Genomic DNA, 14,462 nt, shown 5'->3' with positions numbered 1-14,462 from the left:
GCATGTCTTCATCACTTAAAAAGTAAGTTCCATTTGAAAATATCCTTTTTTTTTTTTTTTTCCTATTTTTGTTTGTTTATACAAATATCTGATTTGCAAGAAAAAGCGCATGGGAGGGATTTTAGCAGTTTAATGAATTTTTAATTGAGAAAAGGTAGTTTGGTAGTCTACTTAAAAAATGTTTCTGGGACATTCACTAGAAACATTAACCAATAGGATTTTGGTGAGCTTAGCTTCTGTATTCCTACTGCCGCCCAGAAAAGGGGCAGGGCTCTGCAGCCCCCAGGACAGATGAGCACCCCATGCCTATACCTCCCTCCCCCAGCTAAGTCCCAGGGCATCTTGGCCTTGCCTGGAGACTGGGCTAGCTCTGTAGGCTCAGAGAGCCTGGGGAGGGTGCCAACCCCACCTCTAGTATTTTGGGAGATAGGGAAAGTGAACAGACTTCCCCTTCCCATATCCCTCAGGGTGGTTCCCTACCAGCCAGGCTTGCTACTTCTAGAAGAAAGCAGGTAGCATCAGGGAGTGAGACCGCACTCCTGGATTTAAAAGTAAAGGACTCGAGACTTGTTCAGTATTTTGCTGACTGGGGGACAGTCTGGCTCCAGGACTCTGAGCCTTCTGCCTAATGTGGTCAGAAGGTGGCTAGATCTTCCCACTCCAGCAAGGCTTGAACTCTTTTAAGGGTCTGCAGTGCTCCATCTCTGGATGGAGCTCAGTAACTTTACTTGGTACATTTCCTGTGTGAAATCAGTACCTTGGGAGCAGACCATTCTGAATAAAGTTGGGAAAAGAAAAGCTTTGCATTGCAAAGATTGATGGCAGACCGGTTCCCCGTAGACCTAGGCTACCCTTCACCCCTTTTTCCAGAGCAAGGGCCTGGAATGAAGGCAGTTCTTCTGTCCCTGGAGATTTGCTTTGGCTCCTAGAGGTGGAAGAGGCAGCTGCCTAGAGCAGCTCTATGTGTGTAGTACAACCTCTCAGGCTTTCTGGTCCCTTCTCTTGCACTGCACCTTATCCCTCAGCCAGCCAGACAGCCTCCCGACTCCTGACCAGCAGATAAGTTTTGGACTGGTTGGTGTGGTTTTGTGATTGGGGCAGCACATGGTGGCCAAGGTGGCAAGCTAAGTTTCACTGGCTCACTCTACTTTTGGTTCACCTAGCTCTCAGCCTTACAGGAGCTGTGGGAATGGTAGGCCAGGCCCAGCAAGCCGTGTCCCACTATATCTTCCCCTTAGGAGGAAGGGCCAGCTGCCAGTTGAGTCAGTGACTGGTCCATAGCACAGCCTTATAGCTGTGTGAAGCCAGGAATTTTCCTTGCGCAGAGCTGGAACAGAGCTTCAGTAAGTAAGAGGGGGAATTATCTCCAGGAGTGGGTGAGGAAGAAAATTGGCTGCTATCTTTATAGTTCCACTGCCCTGACCAAGTGTCCACATTCTAAATGTATAGTGTCCATCCCTCATGTAACAGTGGTTTCTGGCCCAACGCGAGACTGTCCTTCCAATTGAGAAGGGTGTAGAGGTAGTCCCGGTGGGGAGACCAGGAGGAGTGCTGATCGCTCAGCCATTGGGACCATCTGTTCTTACCCCACCCCCTCCAGTGGGAGCCACATGGAGGAGGCTGGTGGGTGTCTGTGGATCGAGGATGTGGCAGGGACTGGTGCTGCCACCTGCCTCCTGCCAAAGATGGGGCTCTGCCCACTGTGTGCCTGTCACCACCCACCAGCAGTCATGTCCTGGCTTCCAGATGGAGAGGTGGCAAGCAAAATTAAAAAAAGAAAGAAAAGAAAACAGGAAACTTTATTGTGTTCGGGGGAGGTGGGAGGGGAGATGAGAAAACGGTTTGGATTTTGTGTGGGTTTTTTTTTTTAGTAGTTGTCTGTAACTTTCCTTAAGTGCTTTTTTTTTCTTTTCTTTTTTAAAGTAAGTTGCAGGCTTTGGCTTAGAAAACCCCAGGGGGATGGGGGGCAGAAACTTGAGGCTGCTGCCCCTTTATCTGCCTTCACGGTACTGTCCCCTTCCCCCAGCTCCTCCCTGACCCCATGAGCCAGACCTCAGACCTTCCAGCTAACCGCTTCCCATGAGCCACTACTCTGATGTCAGCCTATAACCAAAGGAGCTGGGGGTCCAGGCCTGGTGACCAACCCTTGTCAGCCCACTCAATCAGGGTGCTCCCCACCTGCAGGCAGGAGGCAACACCCTATCTGCTACATCAGCCCCTTCCAGAGCCCACCTGCCCCACCCAGCCCTGCCCTGCCCAGCCCAGCCATACCCTGCTCTGCCCCATCTGGGGGTGCTCTGCTCAGGGATGGGCCGGCAGGGCTGCACCCAGCCTTCCTGGTAAGCAGAGACTCAAGAAACCTCCGGGGTCCTGTTTTCTCGTGTGATCCCAGGGGTGCACATGGGCCCCACGGGTGTCTGAACAGAAGGGCATGGGAGGGAGGGCCGCACCCCTGCAGCCTTGCTCTGCTGGAATAGCAGGCAGCTGCCCACCCCCATCACACCCTGCACCGCGGGCTCCTGAGTCGGCAGATTAAGCATTTTATAAATTGTATTTTAAATACATGTTTTAAACTTGTCAGATCCTTGTCCTCATTTCAGTCCCTGGCCTCCTACTTCTTGCTGTGGCTGCTTGTTTAACCCTGGGGAGCTACCTCTGCTCAGTCCCAGAGAGAGACTCTTTTTGGTGGAGAAATAGGCTGGGTGGTGTGCGGGTTGTGGGGCAGAGACCCATCCCTCCAGGGCTCTAAACGAAGGAGACCCCTGGGTCTTGGGGCTCTGTCACGGAAGAGCATGGCTGAGGCCACCTCCTGTCTTTCCACAGGGCGTGATGCTTTCAGGGGCCATGTCTTTCCCTTCTGTTCACCACTCCCTTAGAGCAAGTGGAGAGAGAGAATTCCTGCCTTTGTGGGGCTCCTAGTCCAAGGCAGGGAGACACTCATCTGAGGAGAGGCCCAGTTTTGTGCTTTGAGAATGCACAGAAGGTCAAGATTTTGTACCCAGAGGCACCTGTAGCAGGAGCCCCAACTCTGGGCAGGGCTTTGAGGTGAGTCTTGCCTGAGGGGAGCTAGAGCCTTCCTGGGGGGCCTGCCTTGGCACCAAGCACAGAGGCTGAAGTTCTTGGTGTTTATTGGCTTAGCAGGCCACAAAAGCAAACTCCAGCCACAGCCCCTGCCTGGTGACCGTCTGTCTGCAGGCCTTGATCAGCTGTCTAGAGTCAGGACTCCGAAGGGTCAGTGAGTTCGAGCCGGCACAGAGCTGAGCCACTTTCTGCTGTCTGAGCTGTGTTCCCTGGGGAGAGGGGTAGGGCAGAAGGGTGAGAGATGTTTGGCCCCTCTCCCTACAGTCCTGCCAAGACATGAGCCATTCCTGCGTGCCCAGGTGGGAACAGGAGAGCCAGCAGTTGGGCTTACGGGCCTGATTCCAAGTCCAAGGCTCTTTTCTCCCGAGGGTCCTGGGAGGGGTCTGCTGCAGAGGATGCTCCCCTCTGCCCAGGTGCTAAGCCTGCCACTCCTGATACAGATCCAGACTTGGACAAAGGAGCTCAGAGTTAAACTCCCGGCATGAGAAAGGGGGAATAGTGCCAGCCTAAGAAAAAGACAGTGAATGCCCATGCCACTGAGTCCTGGGCACAGGAAGGCCCTTGCTTCGGTGAAACAATCTGCCTGGTTCACCGGCCCTCAACAAAGGTTAGTTTCTTCCCCATCCATCCTCTCTCCTTCCTGGAGTGCGTAGTCTCCAAGGCATCATCTCTTGGAAAGGTGGATTACCCAGGCATTAGGCCAGGGGCCTCGTAAGGAAGGAGAAGGAAGGGCCTGGGCTGGGGCCCTTGTTCTCCAGACACCCACCTGCTTCCTTGAGATCCTGACTGGAGGAAGAGGCTACCGATGTCAGGGCCCAGGCCAGCAGGGGCGCCCTGGTCTAGCATGTAGTGGTTGCCCTGCTTCCGACGGACCGTCTTGTCCAACCGTGGGCAGAGTGGGATGCAGGGTACCTGGGCGTAGGGGCTCTGCAGGTTGGCAGCTGGTGGAGAAGGAGGCAGGAGGGGGAGCACTGCAGAGCATGCCCAGCCTCGGGAGGCAGGCAGACCCAGGTGAAATCCTGGCTGTGCCACATAATGAGCTGGGTGGGTTTGGGCAAGTCTCTTAACCTCTCCCTGAGCCTCTAAGCTGGAGAAAATAGTGGTTCCCGCTGGTGAAGATTATAGCGTAATAGATGCAAAGCACTCAGCTGAACACAGCGCAGAATAAGGGCTGGTAACCAGTTGAAAAGGGAGCAGATGTTTTTGTGATGGGTCCTGGCAAAGTCTGGGAGGCACACTCTAGAAAGACTGCAAAGCTGCTGTCCTATCACTTGACACACAGTAGGAGCCTAATAAATGGTACCTGGGCCAGGGAGGCTGGCTTGCCCAGTGGAAAGAGCATAGTTTTTAGGATCAGACCTTGGTATAAACTACCCTAACACACCAGCTGGGGACAATTGGGCAAGTTGCTTAAACTTCATCAGTTTCAGTTTTCTCATCTGTACATGGGGTAAAAACATGATTATGAGGATTAAATTATAGTGCGTCTGCCAAGGGCCTAGCACAGTGACTGACCCCAGTGGGTGCTCTAGCAGTGAGCCGGGATTGCTAATCTCTCTACAGTTGCACCCTTCTCACTCTTGGGACCAACCTGTTCAGGAGGCCGTTGTCACAAGGCTGGATGCGGAATAGTGATTATCAGCCCATTTACCGATGCACACCGTTAAGCCCAAAGTGGGAAGCCAAGCCTCTCAGCTCCCTGGGTCTGGCTATGTAGACAGCCAGATGGACGGGAGAGCAGAGCCCCCAGCCCAGCCCACCATTCCCGGGGCCCTCACCATAGTTCTGCTGCTTTAGTCGGCTCAGGATCCGGAGAACCCTTCGTTCTGGGACTTCCAGGCTGTCTGCCTGCTGGGGGTTGCAGGGAAGCTTCTTCCTCGACCGCCGCCGGCCTATGGCTGATTCCATCTCTTGGGCCTTGTAGGTGCCTTCCTTCAGCTTCTTCTGGTAGTAGCTGGGGAGGCAGTGCCCACCTAGATCAGCCTGGCTGTTTAACTCACGCCACTCCTAAGCCCCTGTTCTGTCTGTCTAGCTCTGGAGCAGGAATACAAGCCCTGGAGTCTGGAGGCCTGGATTCTAGTCCCAGTTCTGCCCTTAATTTTCTGTGACCATGGGCAAGTCACTGCCCCGCTCTGGGCCTCAGTCCCCCTATGTAAAATGGGGGGAAGTGGTCATCTCTCCCCTGTAACTGCAAGTCTGCACCTGACTTTTCCGAGCTTCAGGTTTCCCCTGGGGAAAATGGATCGAACAGTCCACACATGCTGCAGGATTAAATACTAAGGCCCATCAAGCACTCAGCACAGTGTCTGGCACAAAGAAAGAACTTGGTACATGTTACCTATGATTTTATCACCGATATTTTTACTTAGTTGTGCAAGTGCTTTGTAACTCAGCTGTGTAGTTAACTCCTGCTCATTTTCCAGATTTTAGCTTAGGGGGCATCTCCTCCAGAAATTCTCTGTCCTCCCCTCCCTGCCAGATTAGCTGGGCTCCTGCTGTCAGCCCCCTGACAACCTGTATCTACCCCATCATAGCCCACAACCCACTTGGTTTTCTTAACTCATTACTCCTTGCCTTCTCCTTCACTAGACTGCAGCACCATTCATTCAGCGGATATTTGCTGAGTGTTCGCTGGGTGCTGACCACTCTTCTAGGTGCTTGGGAAAGAGTGGTGAAAGCCATCTGCGCAGCGTCGCGGTGCCATAGTCTCAGCCCCACCTCTTACTCCAGCCACTGCCACAGCAACCACTTCCAAACGGGCTTCAACCAGCTTCGTGCAGGGCAACCCTACAGGTCTCGCCTCAGACCTGAGCCTCTTGCTCCCTGCCCTGGGGCTTCTCTGACCCATGTGCAACCCAGAAGTGCAGGGCAGTTAAAACACCTGTGGGGCCACCCCTGGCCAAAGGTGTCAGGAGATGAGGTATAGAGGCATTTCCCTGTCTTCCCCTTTGTTTTGTTTTGTTTTGTCCCACTGTACATTGAAGATACAGTTCTGAGTCTCCTCTGAAGAGCCTGGGAGGTGCTCGACCCAGCAACACATCCTTGTATTGGCACTTCCTCCTTCACAGCTCACACCCTTTCCCTTACTCCTGCTCCCTGGAATCACTTCCCGAATCAACTGCCTGGACACAGACCTAATGGAATACTTAGACCATAAACAAATAAAGATACAATACGAGGGCCGGGCGCGGTGGCTCACACCTGTAATCCTAGCACTCTGGGAGGCTGAGGCGAGAGGATCGCTTGAGCTCCGGAGTTTGAGACCAGCCTGAGCAAGAGGAAGACCCTGTCTCTACTAAAAATAGAAATATTAGCGGGGCGTGGTGGTGCACACCTGGAGTCCCAGCTACTCAGGAGGCAGAGACAGGATCGCTTGAGCCCAAGAGTTTGAGGTAGCAGTGAGCTAGAATGCGCTCTACCTGGGGTGACAGAGTGAGACTCTGTCTCAAAAAATAAATAAATAAATGTACGATACCATGTGAGTAGTGATGGGTGCTCTGAGGAAAAATAAAAGGGTAGGGGGAGGAGCTGTTTTGCTCAAGGTGGTTAGTGAAGATCTCAGAGATAATATTTGAACAGGATGAGGGGAGGGAACAAACCAACTGGATATCTGGAGGAAGAGTCTTCCAGGCAGAGGAATAGCATGTGAAAAGGCCAGGAGGTGGGGAAGAGCTTGGAGAGCTCTAGGGACAGCAGGGAGGCCTGACGTGTGAGGAGGGAGGGGAAGAGAGGTGGGCAGTGAGAGGGCAGGGCCCCATCACCTGGGGCTTCGTACGCAGTGGCGAGGGGTGGGCATGCTACTCAGAGTGGTGGGAAGCCCTTAGGGCTCAAGCCGATGGCTCTCCTATGGCCTCTACCTACCCCTGGGTCATGGGGTTCGGGGTTTTTTTTTTTTTTTTTGAGACAGAGTCTCACTCTTTTGCCCGGGCTAGAGTGAGTGCCGTGGCGTCAGCCTAGCTCACAGCAACCTCAAACTCCTGGGCTCAGGCGATCCTCCTGCCTCAGCCTCCCGAGTAGCTGGGACTACAGGCACGCGCCACCATGCCCGGCTAATTTTTTCTATATATTTTTAGTTGTCCAATTAATTTCTTTCTAATTTTAGTAGAGACGGGGTCTCGCTCTTGCTCAGGCTGGTTTCGAACTCCTGAGCTCAAACAATCCGCCCGCCTCGGCCTCCCAGAGTGCTAGGATTACAGGCGTGAGCCACTGCGCCCGGCCTGCTTAAGCCATTTTTATGTGGATTTTTTTCACTTGTGACAGAGTCCTAACTACCAAAAGTTCTTAGCTGCCAAAGTGCTAGGTGCCACCTCGGTGTCCATAACCCTCCACCCCCAACAAGCCAGCCCCACTCACTTTGTGATTTCCTCTAAGGCTGCCTCCGGTAAAGCCAGCATCTCCACCAGCAGGGACAGGATCTCAAAGAGTAGAGTGTGGGGGTTTGGGGGAGCCATGTCCATCAGGGCATTCTGTTCTGGGGACATGGGATGGTGGCTGCCATTACCATTTGGTGGTCCTGAATCACCCCCCTCCCAGCCGCCTGGCCCCCCCCTCCAGCTCTGACTGCCCCGGGCTCATCCCCGCTCACCCACGGAGCAGAAGAAGCGCCTGGTGTCTGTCATCACAGCCAAGAAGTCTCTGAAGTCCACGCGACCATCTCCTGCGGAGGCCAGAGGAGTAAGCCGGTGGGCAGGGGCCTTCCGGAGCAGGTCCGGGCCCTGCAGCCCAGGCATGGTTATTAGCAGTTACCCACTGGGTCTGATTATAAAAGTAATGCATATTCAGTGCAGAAAACGTGGGGCACACGGGAAAGTAGAAGGCAAACATTCAGATCTCCTGGGTTAGAAGCCGTGGAAACTTGCGTCCTGGAGGCAGTTGTCTGGGCTCATATCCCAGACAGATACAGCCTTGGCAAATTCTCTCCCCACACTAAGCTTTAGATTTTTCATCTGTGGGGGGAGGATAATCATCATACCTACCTCATGGGAGATATTAATAAAATGAGGCAAAGCGTGTAGAACAGTGCCATGCATGTGATGCATGCTCACTAAATGCCAGTGACTAGTATTATGTGCTACTCACTGCACGGTAACACGTACCCACAAGTGTCCCACCTTGGCCTTCAAGGTCCTGCAGGATCTGCCTGTTACCTGTCTCCAGCCTCACCTTGTGCAAGCTTGCCCAGCACCAAGCTGCTTTCCCACCTGGGTCCACGTTCTTCCCTGCTCAGGGCCTTTGCACATGCTGCTTCCTCTTCCTGGAATTCTCTCCACCACCCTCCAACTCTCTGACTTAGTAAACACCCTATGTGTGCTTCCACTTGACCATCCCTTCGCAGAGACTCAGACCAGACCAGGTCAGACTCCCCATCAAACACTCTGATGAAACCCCGGTATTTCAACCACATGCTTGTAAGGTCTGGGATTTAATGGAGATTCTGGGAGGCAGGGACTGGGGCTGTCTTGTTTTTCATTGTGTCCTCAGGGCTTAAGACAGACAGGTGCTTAGTAGATGTTCTCTGAACTGCTTGACAAATGAATAAATGGTCTCTAATCCTTAAAGCAGCCGTATGGGGGTGCCTAATACTCTTATCCCCATGTCCCAGATGAGGCCTGAGGCACAGAGAAAAGAAAGTTGTTGCTTAGGGTCTCGCAGGGCAGAGCTGGAGTCAATTCCTGACTTGTGCAGTGATGGAGGGAGCAGAGTCATGACACCCGGTGTCAGGAGCCCAGGCCCCGCACAGGTCTGTTCCCATGTCATTCCCCACACCTAGCCACTGCAAACCCCGTGTGATTCCCCTCACCCTGCACTCTCTTCCCTTTGTACAAGCTGTATCTGCCACCAGGAATGCCCTTCTTCCTTCTTCTCTCCCTGCCTCACTCCTACCTCCGGCTTAACCTTTCACAATTTGGCTCAGGCATCACCTCCTCCAGGAAGCCTTCCTTCCTGACCCCTTCCCCCAAGCCACTTTAAGTGCTGCTTCCATTGGTGCCTGTTACTTCTGTGTTGGCCCTTGCCCGATGGCAGTAACTGTCTCTGGGAGCCTCTCAAGGACAGGATCTCACGGTTTTACACATCTCCTTTTCACTCTTTTCTTAACTGCTCGGCCTTTACAAGGACACACATCTCTTTCTCCTTGGTGCCCTGCACAGGGACGGCACACAGTGGGCACTTAGTAAATATTGGATAAATAACACTGGCAGCCAATGTCTCCTGGGCACATCCTGTGCACCAGGTGCCGTGCTCAAGGCTTTGCCTAGATTATCTCATGTCATTTTCACAGCAGCCCTGGTGAGATAGGTGCTGTTATCGGACCCATTTTACAGATGGAGAAACTGAGGCAAACTGAACTTCAGTGGCTTGTCCAAGGTCATACAGCTGGTACCATGAGTGACTGAGTCATGGCAGAACATCCAGTGAAGCATGCATGAGAGCCCGAAGGGAAGGGAATCTGAGATCACCCACACCTCAGGGGCAGGAGGTAGGTCTTTGTCATCTCTGGGTCCCCAGAAGCAGGCACTGAGTAGGCGCTCAAGGGGCATTAACTCCTGGAGGCAGGACCAGTTACACAATTTGTGGGACCCGGTACAAAATGGCAATGCAGGATGGGGCCCCATCGTTCAAAAGTCGCTAAGAATTTCTAGAGCGTGAGCACAGAGCATCACACCGAGCACAGGATCCTTCAAGCACAGAGCCCCGTGAGACTGCACGGGTCTCGCGCCAGTGAAGCCAGACCCGCCCGAAGCTCAGAGCGAACCCCCTCCCCTGGCTACCACTCACCGTTGACGTCAGCACTCATCAGGGCGTCCTCCACCTGGGCCGGCGTCAGCGAGCAGCCCACGAGGAGCAGGATGTTCTTCAGGCTCGGCGCGTCCACCTCGCCGGGGCCGTTGAAGATCTCGAAGTAGCTGCGGAAGGCTGTGGGGAGGGCGGGGTCGGGGCGGGGTGGGGGCAGTTCTTGTTTTCCCATTCAACCCATGCCCCCAGCCGCCCTCCCGCCCAGCATCCTCTCCCACCGTGGCCGGGTGGAGGGCAAAGATAACTAAGAGAGTGGAAGCAAAGGGACGCGGTCCCCTCGACTCACCTCGCTCTCTATGCCGAGGCCAGGCCAAGCGTTCGGCTGGGATGGCAAGAGCTAAGCTAATTAGCAGCCTCTGCTGGCACCAGGAGCACACCCACTTTAGGGCACCCTACTAAGTGCCAGGCACGGGGCTAAACTCTTTATAGCCACGTTCTCATTTAATCCTTACGACATCCTTGTAAGAGTAGAATGCTTTTTCCCTTTGTAAAGATGGGGAAACCGAGGCTTATACGTTAGATGACCCAGACACATCTTTTTAGAGAGGGGGATCTCGCTATGTTGCCCAAGCTGGCTTCAAACTCCTGGATTTAAGTGATCCTCCTGCCTCAGCCTCCCGACTAGTTGGGACTACAGGCGTGTGCCTCCACGTCTGGCTCCAGACAGGTCTTTCTGACTCTACGTCCATGCCCTGGACTTTGGCATCTGCAGTCACTTATCCGGATGGACATGGCTTCTGGGATAGCCTCAGGGGTCGGGACCAGAGCAAAGGACAGGAAAGATGGCGAGAAAGTCCCAGAGCGGCGCCAACGGATACAAGAGCTGCGTACTAGTCATAACTTGTGGTGTCTGGTTTCTCAGCCACAGCAAAATCTGAGTTAGAGTCAACAGAGCCTAGTGACTGGCTCTGTCATTTAATATGCTGGTTGCTGTTATGTGCTGGTTTGTGTCCCCCCAAAATTCTTATGTTGAAGCCCTAACTCCCAGTACACCTCAGAATGTGAGTGTATTTGGAGATGGGGCCTTAAAGAGGTGATGAAGTTAAAATGAGACTGCTAGTGTGGGCCCCAATCCAACCGTGACTGGTGTCCCTACACAAACAGGACATTTGCACACACAAAGATACCAGGGGTGCATGTGCACAGGGGAAAGACCACGTGAGGACGCAGTGAGGAGGCGGCCGTCCGCAAGCCAAGGAGAGAGGCCCCAGGAAAAACCAACCCTGCTGCCACCTCCAGAACCGTGAGATCTTGGACTCCAGCCTCCAGAACTGGGAGAAAATAGGTGTCTGTCGTTTCAGCCACCCAGCCTGTGGTACTTTGCTGCGGCAGCCTGAGCGACCAGGACGGTTGCCCTGGGCAACCCACTGCACTTCTTCGAGCCTGTATTTCCGCACACGTCCGATGGAGTAACTACAGTGCACCCTCTCAGAGCCGTCGTATCGATTCAGGGCCTGGCACACAGCACACTCTACGGCTGTGAGCCTCTGGTGAACCACGCTGAGCCGTGGGGAAGATGTCGGCCTAGCATCAGGGCTGGGGCAAGTAGTGACCTGCCACAGGCAGGCACACCTCAAAAGGGAAAAACCCAGAACTCTCAAGCAGATGTGGTCACTCAGGATGCCTGGAAGTTTGAGCGGTCGGAGCAAGGCAGGCAGCTCTCGCCTCACCGGACGGGGGCTGGACTCCTGAGTCCGAGTCAAAGTGGCATGTTGTTCGTGACCTGCTCAGGGGGTGGGGCCCTGGTGCTGGGCGTGGGATGGTGGCGACGGAGTTTTAATGCTGAAAGGAGTGAACTTCAAGGACGAGGTCACAGAGAGCCAGGGAAAGGAGGGGACGGGGCCACTCTGGCCAAGAGGGTTGGGGGAGGAGCGGGGATAGAAGGAGGATGTACACCCATTATTCTAGGGCCAGGGTGATGGGGGAGTGGGGTCACAAGGCCCACCCCAGGACAATGGAGGGCAAAGGGCACAGCACCTCACCTAGGGTGGGTGTTCAGAACTTTTTAGCTTTTTGGTAGCGGTGGGATGTGGTGGGAATGGGGACGTGTCCAGGGTGGTGGCCTCGTTAAATAGCGAGAGACTGTCTGGGATGGGCAGGGGGTCCTGGGAGCCCTGCCTCCCATCAAGTCTGTCTCTGAAGAGGACCAATAGAGTGGGCTTGGGTGGAGGGAGGCAGAAACACCTCCAAAACCTAAAGCCCTTTGCAGGGCCCCGGTCACTGTCAGAGAGGCAGCTCTGGAGCTGGGAGAATGCTGGACCTCGAGGCAGAGGACACGGCGTGAGCTCGGGGTCCCCCACCCAGCGCCCATCCAACCTCCTTCCCTGCACTGTCCCCCTAGGCCAAGTGCAGATAACTCCCGCTGGGTCCACCACACAGGGCAGTGGTGGGGCAACACCCCAGCCCACTCTGCTCCTGTACACCCCAAAGGGCCGAGGGTTCTTCCTGGGCAAGGGGCCTCCCTGCCCTCACCTTCCTCTTGCTTCAGGGTGAGGTGCTCCTCGGACCTGTCCTCCCAGTCCTGACCCACTTTCAGGAGGCCGCGCTCTTCTGGCTCCTGCCTGCAGAGGACAGAAGCGGGCCCAGGGCAACATCCAGCCACACACCCCTGCCTGCGGCTGCCACCGACAGCTGGGGAGGGCGAGGAGGAGACTGCCGCAGGAGGTCATGGGGAGACTTTGGGGGCCCCGGAAGCTAAGAGTGACAGGAGAAGAGAGAGACCAGAGAAGGAGTGAGGCAGAGCAGAGGGGGACGAGAGGCGGAGAGACCCAGGGGTCAGAAATGAGAGACGGGAAGAGACGTGGGAGATACAGAGACGCAGAGCGGGGACATCCGGAGAGGGGCCAGAGCGAGGAGAGACGGAGAGAGGGGACAGGGGATGAAGCAGGCGGGTGCAGTGCCAGGGACCAGAGTCCGGGACAAGGCTCTGGTCTTGGGGAGCCTCTCGGGGCCGGGTGGGTGAGCAGGCGGTGGCTCCTACCGTGCCTTGGCGTAGCTCAGGCTCCTCTTGCTGCTCTGGTACAAGAGTTCTGTCCTTCTCCAGCCCAGGTCCAGGACGGGGACTGACAGTACCGGGCCAGGCGCTGAGGCCAGGATCGGGGCTCCCATGGGGGCAGGGACTGGCCCGGGTGCTGGCAACCGGGCCCATGGTGGGGCGGTGGCAGGGGCCGAGGAGGGGGTCTGAGGCAGGGTCAGAGGCAGGCTTGGGGCTGAGTTGCCGACGGGGGCTCCAGTGGGCACGGGGGTCAGGGTCCTGGGGGACTTGCGGGATGGTGGGGTCCGGGCCTTCAGGGCCCTCCGATGGGTGGCCTCCGCCGCCTCCACCTCCAGCAAGCACTTCATGAAGCCCTGCCGGAGGCTGCTGAGGTTCTGAGTCCCTGTGGCCACCGCGGGCTCCTGAGGCTGCTTCTGCACACGGTCCAGCTCCCTCCTCTCTGCAGCATCCCTCACCTCCTGGGGACAGGGGAGGGCATTCGGGAGGTCAGCAGCCGGCTGGACTCCAACAGAGCTTCTCCCTGCCACCCACTCTCTGGGGTTCCTTGAACTTCCCCCTGCTCTCTGAACCCTTGGAGGATGTACCCCCAATCTCACTTGCATCCCACTGGGCTCCCGCCCCGTGTCCTCCCCGACACTTGACCTGGCACCTCCCAGCTCTGTGCGCTGAGGTCTTGAGTGAGCTACTCCTGGCCCCACCACTTGACCTGTTCATGCCCGTTGTCTGCCCGCCTGGCCAGAAGGTAGGCACCGTGAGGACAGGGCATCGTCTGCCTCTTTTATCCACATCGCCCAGCAACCAGCACGTGGCAGGCCCTCAACAAACCCTTTTCATTCATCCAGCACCCCCAGCCCCCTCCTGCACCTGTTCCCTCCCGTCAGAAGGATGGGCTGTCCCCACCTGCCTGTGACCAGGCCAGGTCTTTCTCCCAGTCGAAGACCCTGCTCTTGCCACACACTCTCTTCCTAAAGTATCGGCTCTACCTTCTCCACCAGATCGCTCCCAGCACATGTCAATATATTGCCTGCCTTCTTTAAAAACAAAGCAAAAAACGTTCCCGACACCAAACGCCTCGAGAAATTCCTTTAGAGAGCCGGCTGTTCTCCCTCTCCACTTCCCTCCCCTCTCCGCTCAGGCTTCTGCCCACCGCTGCCCACAGCTGTTCCGGCCAAGGCTTGTTAGGCACAGATGACCACTCTGTCCTCTGGACACACTTCCTTCTCTCGACGCTCACCCTCGCCGGCCACTCCCCGGTCTGCTTCGGGGGCTCCTCCTCACTCTTGCTCTCAATGCGTGGGAGACCCGGCCACTTGTCCTCACCCTGCTCCCTGCTCCCTGCTCCGTATCCACTCCCTGCCCAGATGTCCTCCTCCTGCCCATGACTCCATTTTCCCCGCATTTCTCTGTCCTTTCTGACACCAGACGTCCTCCTTGGGTGTCTAGAACAGACCCAAACCCTGGGTTCCTCCCACCTGCTGCCTCCCCAGGTCACCGTCTCAGTTAATGACACCACCTGTCCTCGGGCCCCAGACCTAGAGTCCTGTTTTGCTTTTCCAAGTTTTGTTTTGTTTTGTTTTTGTATTTTTTTTTT

The 14,462-nt window shown here is 55.4% G+C and overlaps 1 protein-coding gene across 1 annotated transcript in view; it reads right to left on the bottom strand.

Moving 5' to 3' along the window:
* Positions 1 to 3,232: 3,232 nt before the first annotated feature.
* SPATA21 (spermatogenesis associated 21) overlaps positions 3,233 to 14,462 on the bottom strand; it is a 22,332-nt gene continuing 11,102 nt past the window's right edge. Inside the window, exons 6-13 of the mRNA XM_012662578.1 lie at positions 12,857 to 13,329; positions 12,349 to 12,437; positions 9,859 to 9,996; positions 7,667 to 7,738; positions 7,435 to 7,552; positions 4,860 to 5,035; positions 3,848 to 4,022; positions 3,233 to 3,290 (exon numbers count right to left, since the gene is read on the bottom strand). Of these exons, the coding sequence (XP_012518032.1) occupies positions 3,233 to 3,290; positions 3,848 to 4,022; positions 4,860 to 5,035; positions 7,435 to 7,552; positions 7,667 to 7,738; positions 9,859 to 9,996; positions 12,349 to 12,437; positions 12,857 to 13,329 (1,299 nt within the window). The remainder of the gene's footprint in view (positions 3,291 to 3,847; positions 4,023 to 4,859; positions 5,036 to 7,434; positions 7,553 to 7,666; positions 7,739 to 9,858; positions 9,997 to 12,348; positions 12,438 to 12,856; positions 13,330 to 14,462) is intronic.

Source organism: Propithecus coquereli, unplaced genomic scaffold, assembly GCF_000956105.1.
Source record: "Propithecus coquereli isolate 6110/MARCELLA unplaced genomic scaffold, Pcoq_1.0 Scaffold77, whole genome shotgun sequence".
Classification (NCBI taxonomy): domain Eukaryota; kingdom Metazoa; phylum Chordata; class Mammalia; order Primates; family Indriidae; genus Propithecus; species Propithecus coquereli.
The sequence above is the reverse complement of the archived record's forward strand: the minus strand, read 5'-3'. Positions and strand labels throughout refer to the sequence as shown.